This window comes from Talpa occidentalis, unplaced genomic scaffold (genome assembly GCF_014898055.3).
Source record: "Talpa occidentalis isolate TD23 unplaced genomic scaffold, MPIMG_talOcc4v2.1 talOcc4.12, whole genome shotgun sequence".
Taxonomy (NCBI): Eukaryota; Metazoa; Chordata; class Mammalia; order Eulipotyphla; family Talpidae; genus Talpa; species Talpa occidentalis.
In genome coordinates, this window is record NW_023601212.1 from 49,184,947 (window position 1) to 49,199,701 (window position 14,755).

The 14,755-nt window shown below is 40.4% G+C and overlaps 1 protein-coding gene across 11 annotated transcripts in view; it reads left to right on the top strand.

The window, feature by feature from the left end:
• The window catches only part of SMG7 (SMG7 nonsense mediated mRNA decay factor), a 78,779-nt gene extending 64,222 nt beyond the window's left edge, over positions 1–14,557 (top strand). For 4 of the 11 annotated variants that reach the window (XM_037506275.2, XM_037506273.1, XM_037506274.2 and 1 more), the window contains 11 exons: positions 1,734–1,853; positions 3,007–3,433; positions 5,193–5,337; positions 5,804–6,186; positions 6,831–7,205; positions 7,928–8,077; positions 9,995–10,078; positions 10,538–10,697; positions 11,375–11,545; positions 11,665–11,810; positions 12,178–14,557. In XM_037506275.2, coding sequence (XP_037362172.1) covers positions 1,734–1,853; positions 3,007–3,433; positions 5,193–5,337; positions 5,804–6,186; positions 6,831–7,205; positions 7,928–8,077; positions 9,995–10,078; positions 10,538–10,697; positions 11,375–11,545; positions 11,665–11,810; positions 12,178–12,291 — 2,275 coding nt within the window. In that variant the 3' untranslated portion in view covers positions 12,292–14,557. The remainder of the gene's footprint in view (positions 1–1,733; positions 1,854–3,006; positions 3,434–5,192; positions 5,338–5,803; positions 6,187–6,830; positions 7,206–7,927; positions 8,078–9,994; positions 10,079–10,537; positions 10,698–11,374; positions 11,546–11,664; positions 11,811–12,177) is intronic. The other 7 variants (XM_037506281.2, XM_037506277.1, XM_037506282.2 and 4 more) reach the window with 4 other exon arrangements.
• Positions 14,558–14,755: the final 198 nt, after the last annotated feature.

The window sequence follows — 14,755 nt, forward strand, 5'->3', positions numbered from 1 at the left end:
TTTATGCATACAAGAGCTGGGGTACAGGCCAGAGGTATGGGGAGGGTGAGAGGATTCACCAGAGACAGAGTGGGGAACAGAACCGGGAGACTGACCAAAGAACACTGCAGAGGGGAGCAGCAGGCGAGCCTGGAGAGGTTTGCTGCGCCATGTGGGTAGCTCCCTGGCTGGCCAGGAATCTAACCCGTGCTTCAGCAGCTGCGGATAGCTTTATAGTTTGCATCTTAACCCTTGTGGCAGTAGAGAGGCCCCCTTATTTAATTTTCTTTAGCATTGAGTCTGTTTATCTCTCTGCTTCCTGAACCCTTCTTTTTCTTAGTTCTGTGACAACTACTCTCCTACCCTTACCTTTGTCTCTTTCACTCATTTTTTTCTTCAAGCCCTTTCAGGGTTCTTCTCTTGCCCTTCCCACTCTTTATGTTCTCCTTTTGATCAAATTACTCCTTTTGTCTTGAGCTTTCGTTTATTACATTATTAAGTTCAAGTTGTTCAAGTCTGACTTCTCATGAATCTTGGAGCCATATTTCTGATCATCTGATCTCTCTTACCATGACCAGAATGAGCTTATATTTTTCTGTTTGCCTAGCAAAAAAGGATCCTCCAAATACTTATCTGTGTGCCATTATTCACTTATATGAACAAACAAGAAATCTGAAAAATGCTTTTTTCCATTCATCTTTTTTCTTCTGTATCCAAAGTGCTTCCTAGATCCAACTCCCCTCATTTATTTCCACAATCGGGTTTTTATCACTGTTTACCTGAACTATTAAAAAAGCTTCCTAATTGGCCTCCATACTCGCAGTCCCTTTCTTTTCATAGTCCATTTCTGCCCTGTCGCTGCAGTGATATTTTTAAAGTATAGACCTTAGGATGTCCCATTACTGGTGTAAAAACTTTGGTTTATCTGCCTTTGCTTGTTTACATACCTTTTTTAGCTTGATGTCCAAGACCTGTCACTGACTAGGGCTTAGTTTTTTCAGTCAATTTTCTGCCACTTCTGTCCTTCTCTGAATACTTATAGCATACAATCACTCTGTCCTGTTTTTGCATAGCTTTGTATTTTCATTTATCCAAAGCTGTTCATGTTACACCTAGAACATTCCCTTTTCTCCTTATTGGCACTTAACCCCTACCTGTTAAAGTCCAGCTCAGTTATCATATCCTTTGTGAAACCTTTCCAGAGCTTGTCAGAAGGAGCTAATAATCTTCCTTTTACTATGGCAACATACTCTTAGCATAATTTTTATTATAATATCAGATTGAACCTTTTGCTCTGTATACATTTTTTTATTTAGATTGGAACATCTTAAAACAAGTAGATTAATACTATTTGTTAGTATAGGCATGACGGAGACCCTTAGCGGTATGATGATCATTTTCAGCAGGTTACTTAGAATGTAAGATAAGTGTTAATAAAAACTTTATTCTTACAAATAAAATAATTATACCTTAAAAAGAATGATTCCTTATTAAAGGTTATGCTTTCTTTAAGCTCCTCAATTAGAAAGTGAAATATAAGTACAAATGTCACATTCACATAATGAAATTGTATATTGCCTTTTCTGCTTTGTTTCATTGTATTTAAAGTTTGGGGGACTATAAATTCAAATGAATGCAGTTGATACATTAAGTAGCTAACCTGTGTAGAAAAAATCTAAAGTCATTTCAGTTAGTGTGGTGAGCTGGATTACCTGGAAAACATCTTTTCCATAATTTACCTACATCAATTTTAGGAACTTGGATTTTTCCAAAGGCCACCAGGGTATCACTGGAGACAAGGAAGGCCAGCAACGACAAATACGACAGCAGCGCTTAATCTCTATAGGAAAGTGGATCGCTGATAATCAGCCAAGGTATGTCCATGGGTTTCTGGCCTGCTCCTTTTTTAATCTTCTCCTCAATGGATGCACAAACACTTATATTTATTTAGATTTTGGTATAATGCTATTGATTATAAACTCTTAAAATGTTCATAGCATGTTGAATTATGACCTAATGATCCTAAGTATATACTGTTTAACCTCATTTTTTTCTTTTACAGTGCCTATTGTACAAAATTGGATTTGTCTCCCTTTTTTACAATGAGAATCTACCTTAGTTTATAAACATCTGCGTAAATCTAACAAAAATTGTACATTAACAGTCACAATAATTGGTATTGACAGGCATGGTGGCCAATTTCAGTCAGGACAGACTGGGATGGTGCTTGTGGCTATTTAAGCAGATATGGAAGTTGGTATGGTGGGAAGTACACAGGTTTTAGAGTTAGAAAGATTTGAATTCCTATTACAATTTTACCTCTTTCCCAGATTTGCATCCTTGGGATCTCCACAGTTGGTAATAACCTGTCCAGAGTTAGTAACTACTTCATATTCATTTTTTTAATTTAAATTTTATTTTTATATTCCCCATACAATTATAACCCCCTTATTTTGACCCCAACCCCTCCTTTCCCCGCTCCCCACCCCCCATAGAGTGTCTCTGGTTCATAGTTTGTTGATTTTGATATTTTCTTTCTTATAGTTATTCTTTTTCCTGGTCCCTTATTTAAGTTTTCTAGATTCCTGCTATGAGTGAGACCCTTCATATTCATTTTTGCATTTAGGTTCTGTCATTCTGTAAACACTTACAGTATGGTTGCATGTTTGAATGAACTTTATTACTTCTGAGCTTCAGTTTTTACACGTATTAAATAGGAATTATTTATAGCTACTCTACGGGCCTTAGTCTTCTAGTGTTTGCTTTTAAAATATGGGTAGTAAACATATCTGTAATTATTAGAAAACATTGCAAGAGCATAGGAATGTGTTGTGGTGATGTTAAATGTGGTAACGAGAACCTGAGTTTCTGCATAAATGCTTTTGTGTACCTGAATCCACATTGCTGTATCTTGCTATTTTCATGATTTTTAAGGTCGGATGTATTGACTGTTGGATCCACACACAGTTCAGTTGTTAATTATGTTTTCGATGTATGTTTTTTATATATGGATTTATTTTTTTCTAGGCTGATTCAGTGTGAAAATGAGGTAGGGAAATTGTTGTTTATCACAGAAATTCCAGAGTTAATCCTGGAAGACCCCAGTGAAACCAAAGAGAACCTCATTCTGCAAGAAACATCCACAATGGAGTCACTGAGTGCAGATGGGAACCTGGGACTGAAATCTGTGCTGTCTACAGGCCGAAGTCTAAGCAACAACTGTGACATGGGAGAGAAACCAATGGTCACCTTCAAAGAAAACATTAAGCCACGAGAAGTGAACAGAGACCAAGGAAGAAGTTTTCCTCCCAAAGAGGTGAGAAGGGACTATAGCAAAGGAATAACTGTAACTAAGAATGATGGAAAGAAGGACAACAACAAGAGGAAAACTGAAACCAAGAAATGCACCTTAGAAAAGTTACAGGAAACAGGAAAGCAGAATGTGGCAGTGCAGGTAAGCTGTATTTGAACTATAAAGCAGGTAGAGGAAGGCTCACACAAAAAAGGCAAGATTTTTCATTTTGTTCCTAAAGCCTTAAGAATTGGCTACCCAAAAGCTTAATGCATTATTTAATTCTACATAATAAGATCATGTATAAAGAGCTTTGATAGATGGTTACTTCACCAACACTTAGAAACTGAAATATGAGTGAAAAGAATCCTCACCTGATTTGACATTTTTGACAGTGCTATCCAGCTTAAATGGTTTGAAATGACCAGTTACAAAGCCATCAATTCCATAAAGAATTACATTTTCTTTGGAAATTATAATTGCCCTCTCTTAATGCTATCATGGAAAGTTTGGTATCCTTTATAGCTCCAATAGAATTAAGAGTATATTAAGGGTTATACAGTTTTTTTCAGATTTACTATACAAAATAAAATACATTCTTGGAAAATATATTTTTTTCCTTGACACTTACACTTGTTTATATCACTTCATGGTTTCCTGGCTCATGGGAATTTGTGAAGCAAGAACCCCAGTCTTACTGAGAAAAGATTAAACACTGCACTTTTTTTTGTGATTGGGGTTTTTTTGTACCTTTCCAAAGAGATACATATTATTTCATATAAACAGAAATCTCCTCTTGTTATATTAATAGCATCAATGTTTGAATAAATACTGAAGTAGCCATTTGATAACCCATTTAGCATATGTGTTTGTTTGCAGTAGGCATGAAGAACCTTACATTACTGAGGGCTGCTTATAGTATAGTATAGTACCTTTAGTGTATTTCCCTTACAAATTTTTTTTGGGGGGAAAGAGAGATATGAAAACATAATAGTTATATTTTAAGACTAATAGTAGAGAGAGAAACAGAAAAAGTCTTGCAGAAATTTAAAAAAAGGCAGAGAGAGACAAAGACAGATATGCTAGGGAAGAGCAAAGAAGAAACCCGGTGAAGTACACAGCCAGAGAACCAGTGCTGTAGACCCAGAGTTCAGCATTTCCTGCCTGTTCTGCCTCCATTCTCTGTAACTGCCACCTAGCAAGGTTCAGACTGAAAATAAAATCTCCCTTCTGTTCTTTCAGTCCTTTTAAATCTCCCTGTAGGTGATTAGAGAAAGCTACCCTCTCTGTACCTCAGCCTATGTTTTCTATTAATGCTACCTATTTCCCCTCACTTTACTCCTCTTGAGCAGTGTATGTGGCATCTACATCTCTCTGGCTTCATGTGTAGGATCTCAGGCCTTGTTCCTTACTGCTGAAAAGTATGCTTATTTATTCTGAAGGGTTGGTTGGTTTGCAGGGTGGAGGGTGACTTTATTTTCAGGCTGCCCAAGTAAAATAGAGTACTAAGCTATCTTACCTATGGGCCATTATTAATTCATAACTCTTATGTTATTAATGAATTAGAGTATAAGGGCTCTGGACCCCATAAACAGGCAACTTGAGATCATATGCAGGTTTTTAACTTGTTGCCATTGGGTGTCTCATTTGTAAAACAATTGAGCTTTCAGATCCTTCCCATATTTAGTATTTTTATGATTTTGTGAAAGCAAAGTAATTACATTTATAAAGCTAAGCCCTTATATCTTCTATTGGCAATAACAGAATTTGTTTTTGATTTTCCCAATTTTTAACTTAAATATTTCCACCATATACTTTTTTCACATAATGAGGTTTTAAATGTGTTCTTAAGGTTAGCTTCTACTTTCTGGTTCCACTAAAGTTTCAGATAATCATATGTTTTTGTTTCTCTTGGTCGTAGGTCAAATCCCAGACAGAGCTAAGAAAGACTCCCGTCTCTGAAGCCAGGAAAACACCTGTAACTCAAACCCCGAGTCAAGCAAGTAACTCCCAGTTCATCCCCATTCATCACCCTGGAGCCTTCCCTCCTCTTCCCAGCCGGCCAGGTAAATATATGTTTGGTAATTTATTCTAGTTAATTTAACCATCTATGTAAGAATTTCTGTTCATTCTTTAAGTAAATTTATATGATATAAAGTATACTTAACTAAACCATAATGTTGAAAGGTATAAGGAAGTTCTCTTTTCCCTAATGCTTATGAAATTGCTTTTGAGCCATTTCTCTGATTTACATAACCAGTCCATGATTGTTATCATGAAAGAATTCCTATCACTAATCATGGCATTTAAGAAAGTACTTTTAGAATACTCCATTTACTTCAGAGAAGTAATGGAGTCATTAGAGGCTATTGCCTCTAAAGATTGACACTTGATCAGTCTTTGTTGATGGCTAACTCCTGCCTTTTATAATTTGTCAGAAGACCTCTTCCCTAACCCACCTCCAAATAACTTTTTTTTCTTTTATTTTGATAAGTTCCTTTAGAACTAAAGCTGTGTTCTTTTATTTTGAAGGGTTCCCGCCCCCAACATACGTTATCCCCCCTCCTGTGGCATTTTCAATGGGCTCAGGTTACACCTTCCCAGCTGGTGTTTCTGTCCCAGCAACCTATCTTCAGCCTACAGCTCACTCTCCAGCAGGAAACCAGGTGCAAGCTGGGAAACAGTCCCACATTCCTTACAGCCAGCAACGGCCCTCTGGACCAGGGCCAATGAACCAGGGACCTCAACAACCACAGCCACCTTCCCAGCAACCCCTCACAGCTTTACCAGCTCAGCCAACAGCACAGTCTACAAGCCAATTGCAGGTTCAAGCTCTAGCTCAGCAACAGCAATCCCCTACAAAAGCCGTGCCAGCTTTGGGGAAGAGCCCTCCTCACCACTCTGGATTCCAGCAGGTAAGTTAATTGTATGTAGTAGCTAACTGAAATGAGCTGAAATTGCTCTCTTTGGTCAATTGAAAATACTAGTTTAGTTGTCCGATACTTCTTGCTTAGACTTGTGATGATCATGGGAATGCGAAAGTACACTGTTTGCTGTTCAGGAAAATGCAGCTCTTTTCCTCCTTTTATAAAAGACAATAGATCTTAACTATCATTCTTGGCTGTTACTGTTTGTCAACTTCACAGAAAGGGATTTTCTGTAAATAATTCCCTTCTATTGGAACATAAGTTTGAGGAGATGCTACAAAAGACAGGATACTGGTCTGAAACATTATCCTCCCCCAAAGCACTGGAAGCAAGAAGAGGAAACAAAACACAGTGTGTGTGTGTGTGTGTGTGTGTCTGTCTGTCTGTCTCTCTCTCTCTCTCTCTCTGTCTCTCATTCATTAAACCTCTTAAATAATGAATTGTAAGAAAATGAGTGCCTATAATCTGTTCCCACAAAGTTCTGTGCATTGAAAAACCTAAAGGAGTAAGGAAACTACCTCATTGCCTAGAGTTTTGCTGTTATCTCTCTCCAGTTGATTCTGTGATTCCTGAATATTGAGTTAGTAACTTTGCGTTTTATTCTCATCTTAATGACTGGCATATTTTTCTAGTATCAACAGGCAGATGCCTCCAAACAACTGTGGAATCCCCCTCAGGTTCAAGGCCCATTAGGGAAAATCATGCCTGTGAAACAACAGCCCTACTACCTTCAGACCCAAGACCCCATAAAACTGTTTGAGCCGTCATTGCAACCTCCTGTAATGCAGCAGCAGCCTCTAGAGAAAAAAATGAAGCCTTTTCCCATGGAGCCATATAACCATAATCCCTCAGAAGTCAAGGTCCCAGAATTCTATTGGGATTCTTCCTACAGCATGGCTGATAACAGAGCTGTCATGGCGCAGCAAGCAAATATGGACCGCAGGGGCAAACGGTCACCAGGAGTCTTCCGTCCAGAGCAGGATCCTGTGCCCAGGATGCCATTTGAGGTGTGTGTCCTTTCCTATCACCAGGCACTATGGCGAATAGGTCTGAGGTTGAATAGCTTTTGAATTTTTCAAGTAGATGTTCTAAAGGTCACTCTGATTCATTATGCTACATAATGCTGCTGAGTAATCTGCACAGCACTTGGCCTCCTCTTCACATTGCACAGTATGTTTGATTGGAGAGTTGAAGAATTCTGTTCTGATTTTGAAGTGTGAAGCTCTGGCAGAGAAATCCTAACGCAGCATGTTAGAGAATTCTGAGACAAAGCTCCTCAGTTGGGCTGAATCATTTAAGTTTAAAAATAGGTTTACTGAGTATTTAAACAAATAGCTTTCTGGGAGGAACAAAGGCAGCTAGTTATCTTTGATAGTGGAGTTGCCCTTCCTTGCCCTTTTTATTCATGAGAAATAGGTATGTGTTTGTTAGCATAAGATACACTAATCACTTCACTCTGTTTTGTTGTTTTACTCCTTGCTCACATTAATCTTTTATGTTCTGTTTGTCACTATCTTTGCTGCTTTCTGTTGTCTTGATCTTTCCTGCCATTGGCCTTGTGTTCATTTGCTCTTGTGTTTGACATTGTGTTCATTGAATAATACTGTCTGGCTCTCAGTTACTTCTTCCCCCTCTGCCTTAGTTCCCTTCATCCCCCTAATCATGCTATTACTCCTTTGTGCTTTTGTCCTCCCTTATTGCAGCTCATTGTGATCCTTTCTGTCACTAGGACCCCAAGGGCTCCCCTCTGCTTCCTCCGGACCTGTTAAAAAGTCTGGCTGCCTTGGAGGAAGAGGAAGAGCTGATTTTCTCTAACCCTCCTGATCTTTACCCAGCTCTGCTGGGGCCTCTCGCCTCTCTTCCTGGACGAAGCCTCTTTGTATGTATTTGACATAATTCTCCTTGTTCTAACCCCAGCTTCTTGTCTGAGATTTTATAGTACTTAGAATAGGTGATTTCTTCCTTTTGGTCTTTCTTTATAAAATGGTAGTAAGAACATAGAAAATATTTCTGACTTTATAGTGCCCCCAAATCTTAGAGTCATTGCTTTGTTACATGTTTTACCCAGAGTATGCCCTGCAGGGCTACTGACAGACATCATGTGATGCTGGTCAAATTCACTCACTTTTCAGTTGGTACTTCCATCTGGACCCAGGAATTTCAGTGCCATTTAATCTTGCTTATGAACAGTAAGATTTTTTTTCTCATGTGCTGAAAATACGTGGATATTTTATTGATGACATTATTGAACAGTACGTGACTCTTTTCTGTTTGGTTAATTAAGAGCCCTGATCTAAATTCAGAGCCAGTTTCATAAACATAATGAGTGAAAATTGAGAGGATTCTGTTTATAAACATTGTAGGGGTGCCATAAATGAGTGGATATAGAGAGATAAAAAAAAATCATAAAGTCTTAGAATTGACTTTTAAAAATAATTCTAGAACCCAGTCTGCATTTCAAAGAATGTCATTCTGGATGCTCATCAATGTCTACATTCCATTTTGCTCAGGTGGAAGACAAAAAAGATGGAGGGAGAGATGCGTGTTCCGAGGGCTTTTCCCTCCTTTCCCCCATCTCAGTAAAACATAAAATAATTCTGAGTTTTACTTTCTTGTTGTTTCCTTCTCATAATTACAGGGAAAGAAAACATTCATAAGCTCAAAATGCTTTGATGTTAACTAGGAGAAATAAAGGCTTAATGGCTCATGATAGTAGCTGCTGTCTCTAGCATTGAAGTTCCCTTGAGAATTTGCCTGGTTGAGTGGCAGTAGAGACCTCCCACTTCCCATTCCCCCCTCAAGTTAGTGCAAACAAAAGGTCCCCTAGCACAGGAATGCCGTGATGGCGTGCCTAGGATTGCGCAGCCCGGCTGCTCTACTGTTGCTTCTCTGTATTGCTTTCCTTGTTGCTCTTCTGCTGGGCCAGCATGAGGGGCTAGGGCCGTGCCTCCCTGTCCACTCGTTTCCTAATTCCATAGCTCCTGTCACTCTTGCCTCTTTCGTTGGAGACAAAGCTGATGGTGAAACAAGGGACAAGGGAGCAGGTCTAGAGTGTTTGTGTCAGGTTTTTGAGGTTTTTTTTTTTTTTTATGTTTAAAAATAGCTCAGAAAGAGAGACATTTTGACTGTAATCCTGTCTGTATTTAACATCGTTAATGATAAATGTATGTGAAAGTACTTTGCATGTAATAGGTAGTCAATAAATGTTTTGTTGGCCAAGTATTGAATGACAGTGATTATCAGAGATTCAGCTTTTTTTTTTCCCCTAAGTAACTTAGGGCCAATAAATGTAAACTTGACTTCAGCAGTAATTTTAACAGAGGCCATAGAGCTGCTTAGGAACCATGTTAACAAAGCTGGTTGCCAAGTAGATTTGAAAGGCATTTTTCAAGTTGTTAATATCAGCGTATTAAAAATCTGGGGAGAAAACAGGAGTACGTCAGTTCACTACCTTATTTTGAGAGCCTTTTAAATGTGACTGTGGACAAGGGGTTCCTGATGTCTGTATCTAAAAAAAAAAAACGCTCAGAACTGCCACTTTCCTGGGTTGCTGTCCCATTCAGTGTAGATTAGAGGAACTGATGAAGGCGGTTCTCTCTCACTCACCTGTGACACTGGCAATATGCTGGTGTCAGGATGTTAACACATTTGAATTCACATCTTCTCAGCCTTGTGTTCATGATGACAAGTACAATTCTGCTTCATTTGTGGATTTTTACTTTGGCTGTATAGCATCTTAGGATTATGGTAATGGAAAGCATAATTTAACTACTTTTTTTTTTTGGGGACTGTGAAGAAATCCCTACTGGAGAAGCCCTCAGAGCTCGTGTCACACTCATCCTCTTTCCTGTCCCTCACCACCGGCTTCTCTCTCAATCAGGTGGGTGAACGGTGAAGACTCTTGCTTTGTGCATCTATTGGAGGCTTGTGTTTTCTCTCCCACTTTATTTCTATACATCTAGTTTTTTCTTTCTTTCCTTTCTCTTCCATCTGTTGGTATCTTCCGATCTCTAATTTATCCCCTCTCTCTCGTTGGGGTACACCAGAGACTGGTGCATTGTGCATTTGAACCCTTCAGCTTTTCATTGTTGAATCCTTAGGGCTCTGTTGTTCAGCCAAATAGATTATTCAAAGTATTTTAACCAGGGTGGTAAAAATAGAACAAAATAAAGGGTGAGGTAAAATGAACTTAACCAGAAAACTGAAAGAGAGAAAAGCCTTCAAAAGTTTGTCTTGCCAAGAAAAGCTTAAGGTGTATCCGGCCTCCGTGAATATGAACATAACATTAAAAAATCTCTTTTCTGGGAGTGAGTTTATAACTTGTGTTACTTTCTTTCAGGAAAGGTACCCAAATAGCAGTGTGTTCAATGAAGTGTATGGGAAAAACCTGACCACCAGCTCCAAAGCAGAACTGAACCCCTCTATGGCCCCCCAGGAAACATCACTGTACTCTCTTTTTGAAGGGACTCCGTGGTCTCCATCACTTCCTGCCAGTTCAGGTATTGTCTAATTTTTAAATTATTGATCTTGAATTTCCTGTACATGCAAATCGATTAATTGAGTTGGTATGATTTTGTCATTATACTTTTTTTTTTTTTTTTTTAACGTAACATCTGTTTGAAAATAGGGGGGAAAACCTGATGAGCGGTTTCACATAATACCAGCCCACTAAAGATGCTTTTCCACATTTTCAGTGACCCACAGAGCTGTAAGGGAGATAACCTGGCCTGTGTCTTCTTGTCAGCTGTGTTCAGGTTCAGCAGTTTTGTTTTTATAGGTGTTCATTCTTTGCAGGAAAAAAAATAATGTTTTTTAAATAGAGATTTTTTTAACCTCTATTTTATAAATGGAGTCTAATTTAAATAGTAATTGTTAATATTAGGGAGTCCTATTTCTGACAGAGAAGACCAATAGATACTTCTCTGAGAAGATACACCGAAGTGTGCTCAACAAACTGTCTATTGTTTGGTTTTGATTTTTGTTCTAAGGCAAGGAATGTGCAATAAGACAAAATAGTGCCTCTGGCAGATTCCCTTTGGTCTCTCATTTTTTGCCTTTCCCCCAGTGGTCACTTTTAGTAGAATTTACATGGTAAGATCTCTAAGAAACTTTAGTTTTGGGTATGTTTGTGATACATCGTACCTACTTGATGTCCTATGTTGTTGTTGTTTAATAGATCATTCAACACCAGCCAGCCAGTCTCCTCATTCCTCTAATCCAAGCAGCCTGCCAAGCTCCCCTCCAACACACAACCATAATTCTGTTCCATTCTCCAATTTTGGACCCATTGGGACTCCAGATAACAGGGATAGGAGACCTGCAGATCGGTGGAAAACTGATAAGCCAGGTGAGACCCTGACTTCACTGCTGAGCCAAGAGAGAAATAGCTGACTCAGTCCTTCCCTGACATCTGGCACTGATAGAATAATTATTCATGAATTTTTCTTCTTTCTTTCCATCCCCTAGCCATGGGTGGGTTTGGCGTTGACTATCTCTCAGCAACATCCTCCTCTGAGAGCAGCTGGCATCAGGCCAGCACTCCCAGTGGCACCTGGACAGGCCACGGCCCCTCCATGGAGGATTCCTCTGCCGTCCTCATGGAAAGCCTAAAGGTGAGTGGTTAAGAAAATCCTGATTCGTCTTTGGAATGTTTGATATAAGGTTTTTCTGATCAAGTATAAGAAGGGTAGCAAATTAAAAAATAATTTCTCCTAAAATCTTACAGATTCTGTGGTGATGAGTTTTAGTGAAAAAGGAAAATTCCTAAAAAAAAAAACAGTTTTCTTGGATTAAAATCATCTTGATGGGAACTAGCTCGTATTAACAAGAGTCATACAATGACTTTTTCTACTAGCTGGATTTTTTTTTTTTTTTTAAGGGATGTGGTTTGCAGCCTTTACATTTGGCTGGGGTTGAGAAACAAATTTTTAGACAACCAGGCATTTGACCTCTGCTGACAAGCCCCGGGCTGTTTTTCAGTCTATCTGGTCCAGTTCCATGATGCACCCTGGACCTTCCGCTCTGGAGCAACTGCTGATGCAGCAGAAGCAGAAACAGCAGCGGGGACAAGGCACCATGAACCCTCCACACTGAGGCCACAGTGGTAACCTGGGAATGAAGGCTCCATAAACCATGGCATGTTGGGTTTGCAGGACTGGCCACACAGTCCCTGCAGGTGGCAGCCCTCTTTTCTGTTCCTTGCTGTCGAGAGGGTGTAAGTGTTCCACCAGCCCGCTGAGTGTGCACGACATGTCCGCAGTGCAACAAAAAGAAAACCCATCAGGAACTCTCCGTCCCCCCGGGGCCTTCCGGAGGGAGAGAGGAACTGCTGTTTGTCTCACTCAGTTACCTGACATCACCACCTCTCACCTTCTCCATTGTGCATGTCCCCAGCCACATGGGAAGTGAAAGCTGAGGAGGGAAAGCAGATGGGAGAAGTCAAGGGGAACTTCTCAGTCCTTTTTTTCCTCTCTGGGGAATAAAATAGGAATCCATTAATGATTGCTTTGCTGACTGAGAATGTAGTTGAAATTATTCCTAAACATCTTTTATTATTGTTATTGCTCTCAGTAGTAAAATATCACACTGAATTCTTCCATACACAGACGTGCTGCTTCTAGTCAGTGTGCAGCAAGGAGAGCCCCGCCCACTGTTCCTGAGAGAGGTTGGTGGTGACAGGACGGGGAAACTGACCTCTCAGCCAGTGGAAGTGTTCATGAGGGAAAGGACAAGGCCTCACCCTTCGCTCATAAGGTTCTGGTAGGGCCTCCTCTGGCCTGGATACTCAGCGGCAAATGCCCTTCACTCTGTAGGTGCTCGAGCCCATCGAGGATGCAGTGTGGGTGGTGTGCTGGGCTGGACTAGCAGATGAGTGCTGTAGGATTTAAAATTAATGTTTTTGATTCCTGTATATTTTACAGTAGCATAGCACGCAGTCTCACAGAAGGCAGGCTGGCCTTTCATGGCCTGACACATTTTAATAGGTAGAAGCTTTCAGTGTGGTTTATTTTGTTTGGTTGGTTTTTGTGCCCCATCCTACCTCCCTCCGCCTGTCCCTCCCGCCTTTCCCTTTTTACTCTATGCTGTATGCTAGTAATTGTTTTTATTCTTAATGTGTGCAACATCTGGCCAAGAAGCAACAGCATGGGGTCCAGCGGTTGGGGCCCATAAGACAGTCTGAAGAGGAAGGAAACAACCGCGTCTGCAGGGCCCACAGAGGGGCTAGGCCCCTACCCAGCTGCAGCCTCCCAGCCTCCGCTTTCAGAGTGAAATTCAAGGCAACACGAACACGAGTGCATTGTGCACGAAGAAAACACAACAAAGTCCATTCTGGAAATGCGAAAGGAAAATAAACTTTCGTTTGATATTTATTGGAAGGAAAGAGGACTGAAAATTTTCTTGTGTAAAAACAGAAGGACAGCATTTCTGTTAGTCATTTCCTGGAAAAGTAATATTTTAAGGGGAAATTATGGAAACAATCTAAATGTCCAATTGCTGTGCTAGTGGTAGGGTTTCTTTTCTGGGAGGTCTCGTGTGTGTGTGTGTGTGTGTGTGTGTGTGTGTGTGTGTGCTGGTGTGTGCACGCCCACCTGCTCCCCGGGGGAGAGGTGGTGTGTCTGAGCGTGTGGAGCTAGTGTGCTACTTGAGAGCTGGAAAACAGCTGCCGAGCAAAGCACATCCAGGAGCCCCGGTGTCACTGGAGTCTGGGAACCCCAGCAATGAAAAGGGGTGAGATTAATGCGCATTGCTCTTCCGAGAGAGTGGTTGGAGGCCTGTGTGCTTACATGTGCTTACATGATTGCTCTTTCAGTTTGACTTGGTGTTTGGGTTTTTTTTTTTTTAAAGGTCTGAAAGGGTGAAGCCCGCCAAACCCGATGGCAATATGAAACCCTTTGTGCTACTCCCCAGCCCCTCCTTCTGTCCACCTTTCTCCTGCCTTCCTCCCCAGCCTCCTTCCCGGTCACCTCCGCCCACTTTGTGTGTTTGAACTCTGCATTCAGGCAGCTGCAACATTCCAGTGTGTGAACTGTCACTGATGCTTGCACCCTAGACAAGCGAACCAGGTTCACCCCTCCCAGCACCCGAGTCCCACCTACAGCCCATTTCTGCATGAGAATTTGGTGTTTGGAATGTTTTCTGACTCTTGAGGCGGGTTCCTCGCCTTATCATTCTCAATGTGGAGTAATGAGGAGGGAGAGGAGAATCTTCATCAGAAATTGGTTTTGTGTAGTAAACTTCCTTTTGTGTTTTCTTTTTTGTTGTGTTTTGTTTTGTTTTGTTTTGTTTTGGGTCTGTCTGTGCAAGACCTGCAGCTGCTGAATCAGCTTTGCCTTTAATTAAACCATGTTCTCTCCAACCAGATCTGTGTATAGATTCTTCTTTATCCTACAAGAAAATCCAACTTAAAAAAAGCAAGAATTTAAACTACTCACACGCCATCTAGAGGTCAGAAACAAATATTCTTTAAGATTATTTTTGCTTTTAGTAGCATTCCAAACTATTGTGTATTCCAGTGGAAGGGATGGTAGAAAGAAGCTGATTGGCAAAATTTTTTAAT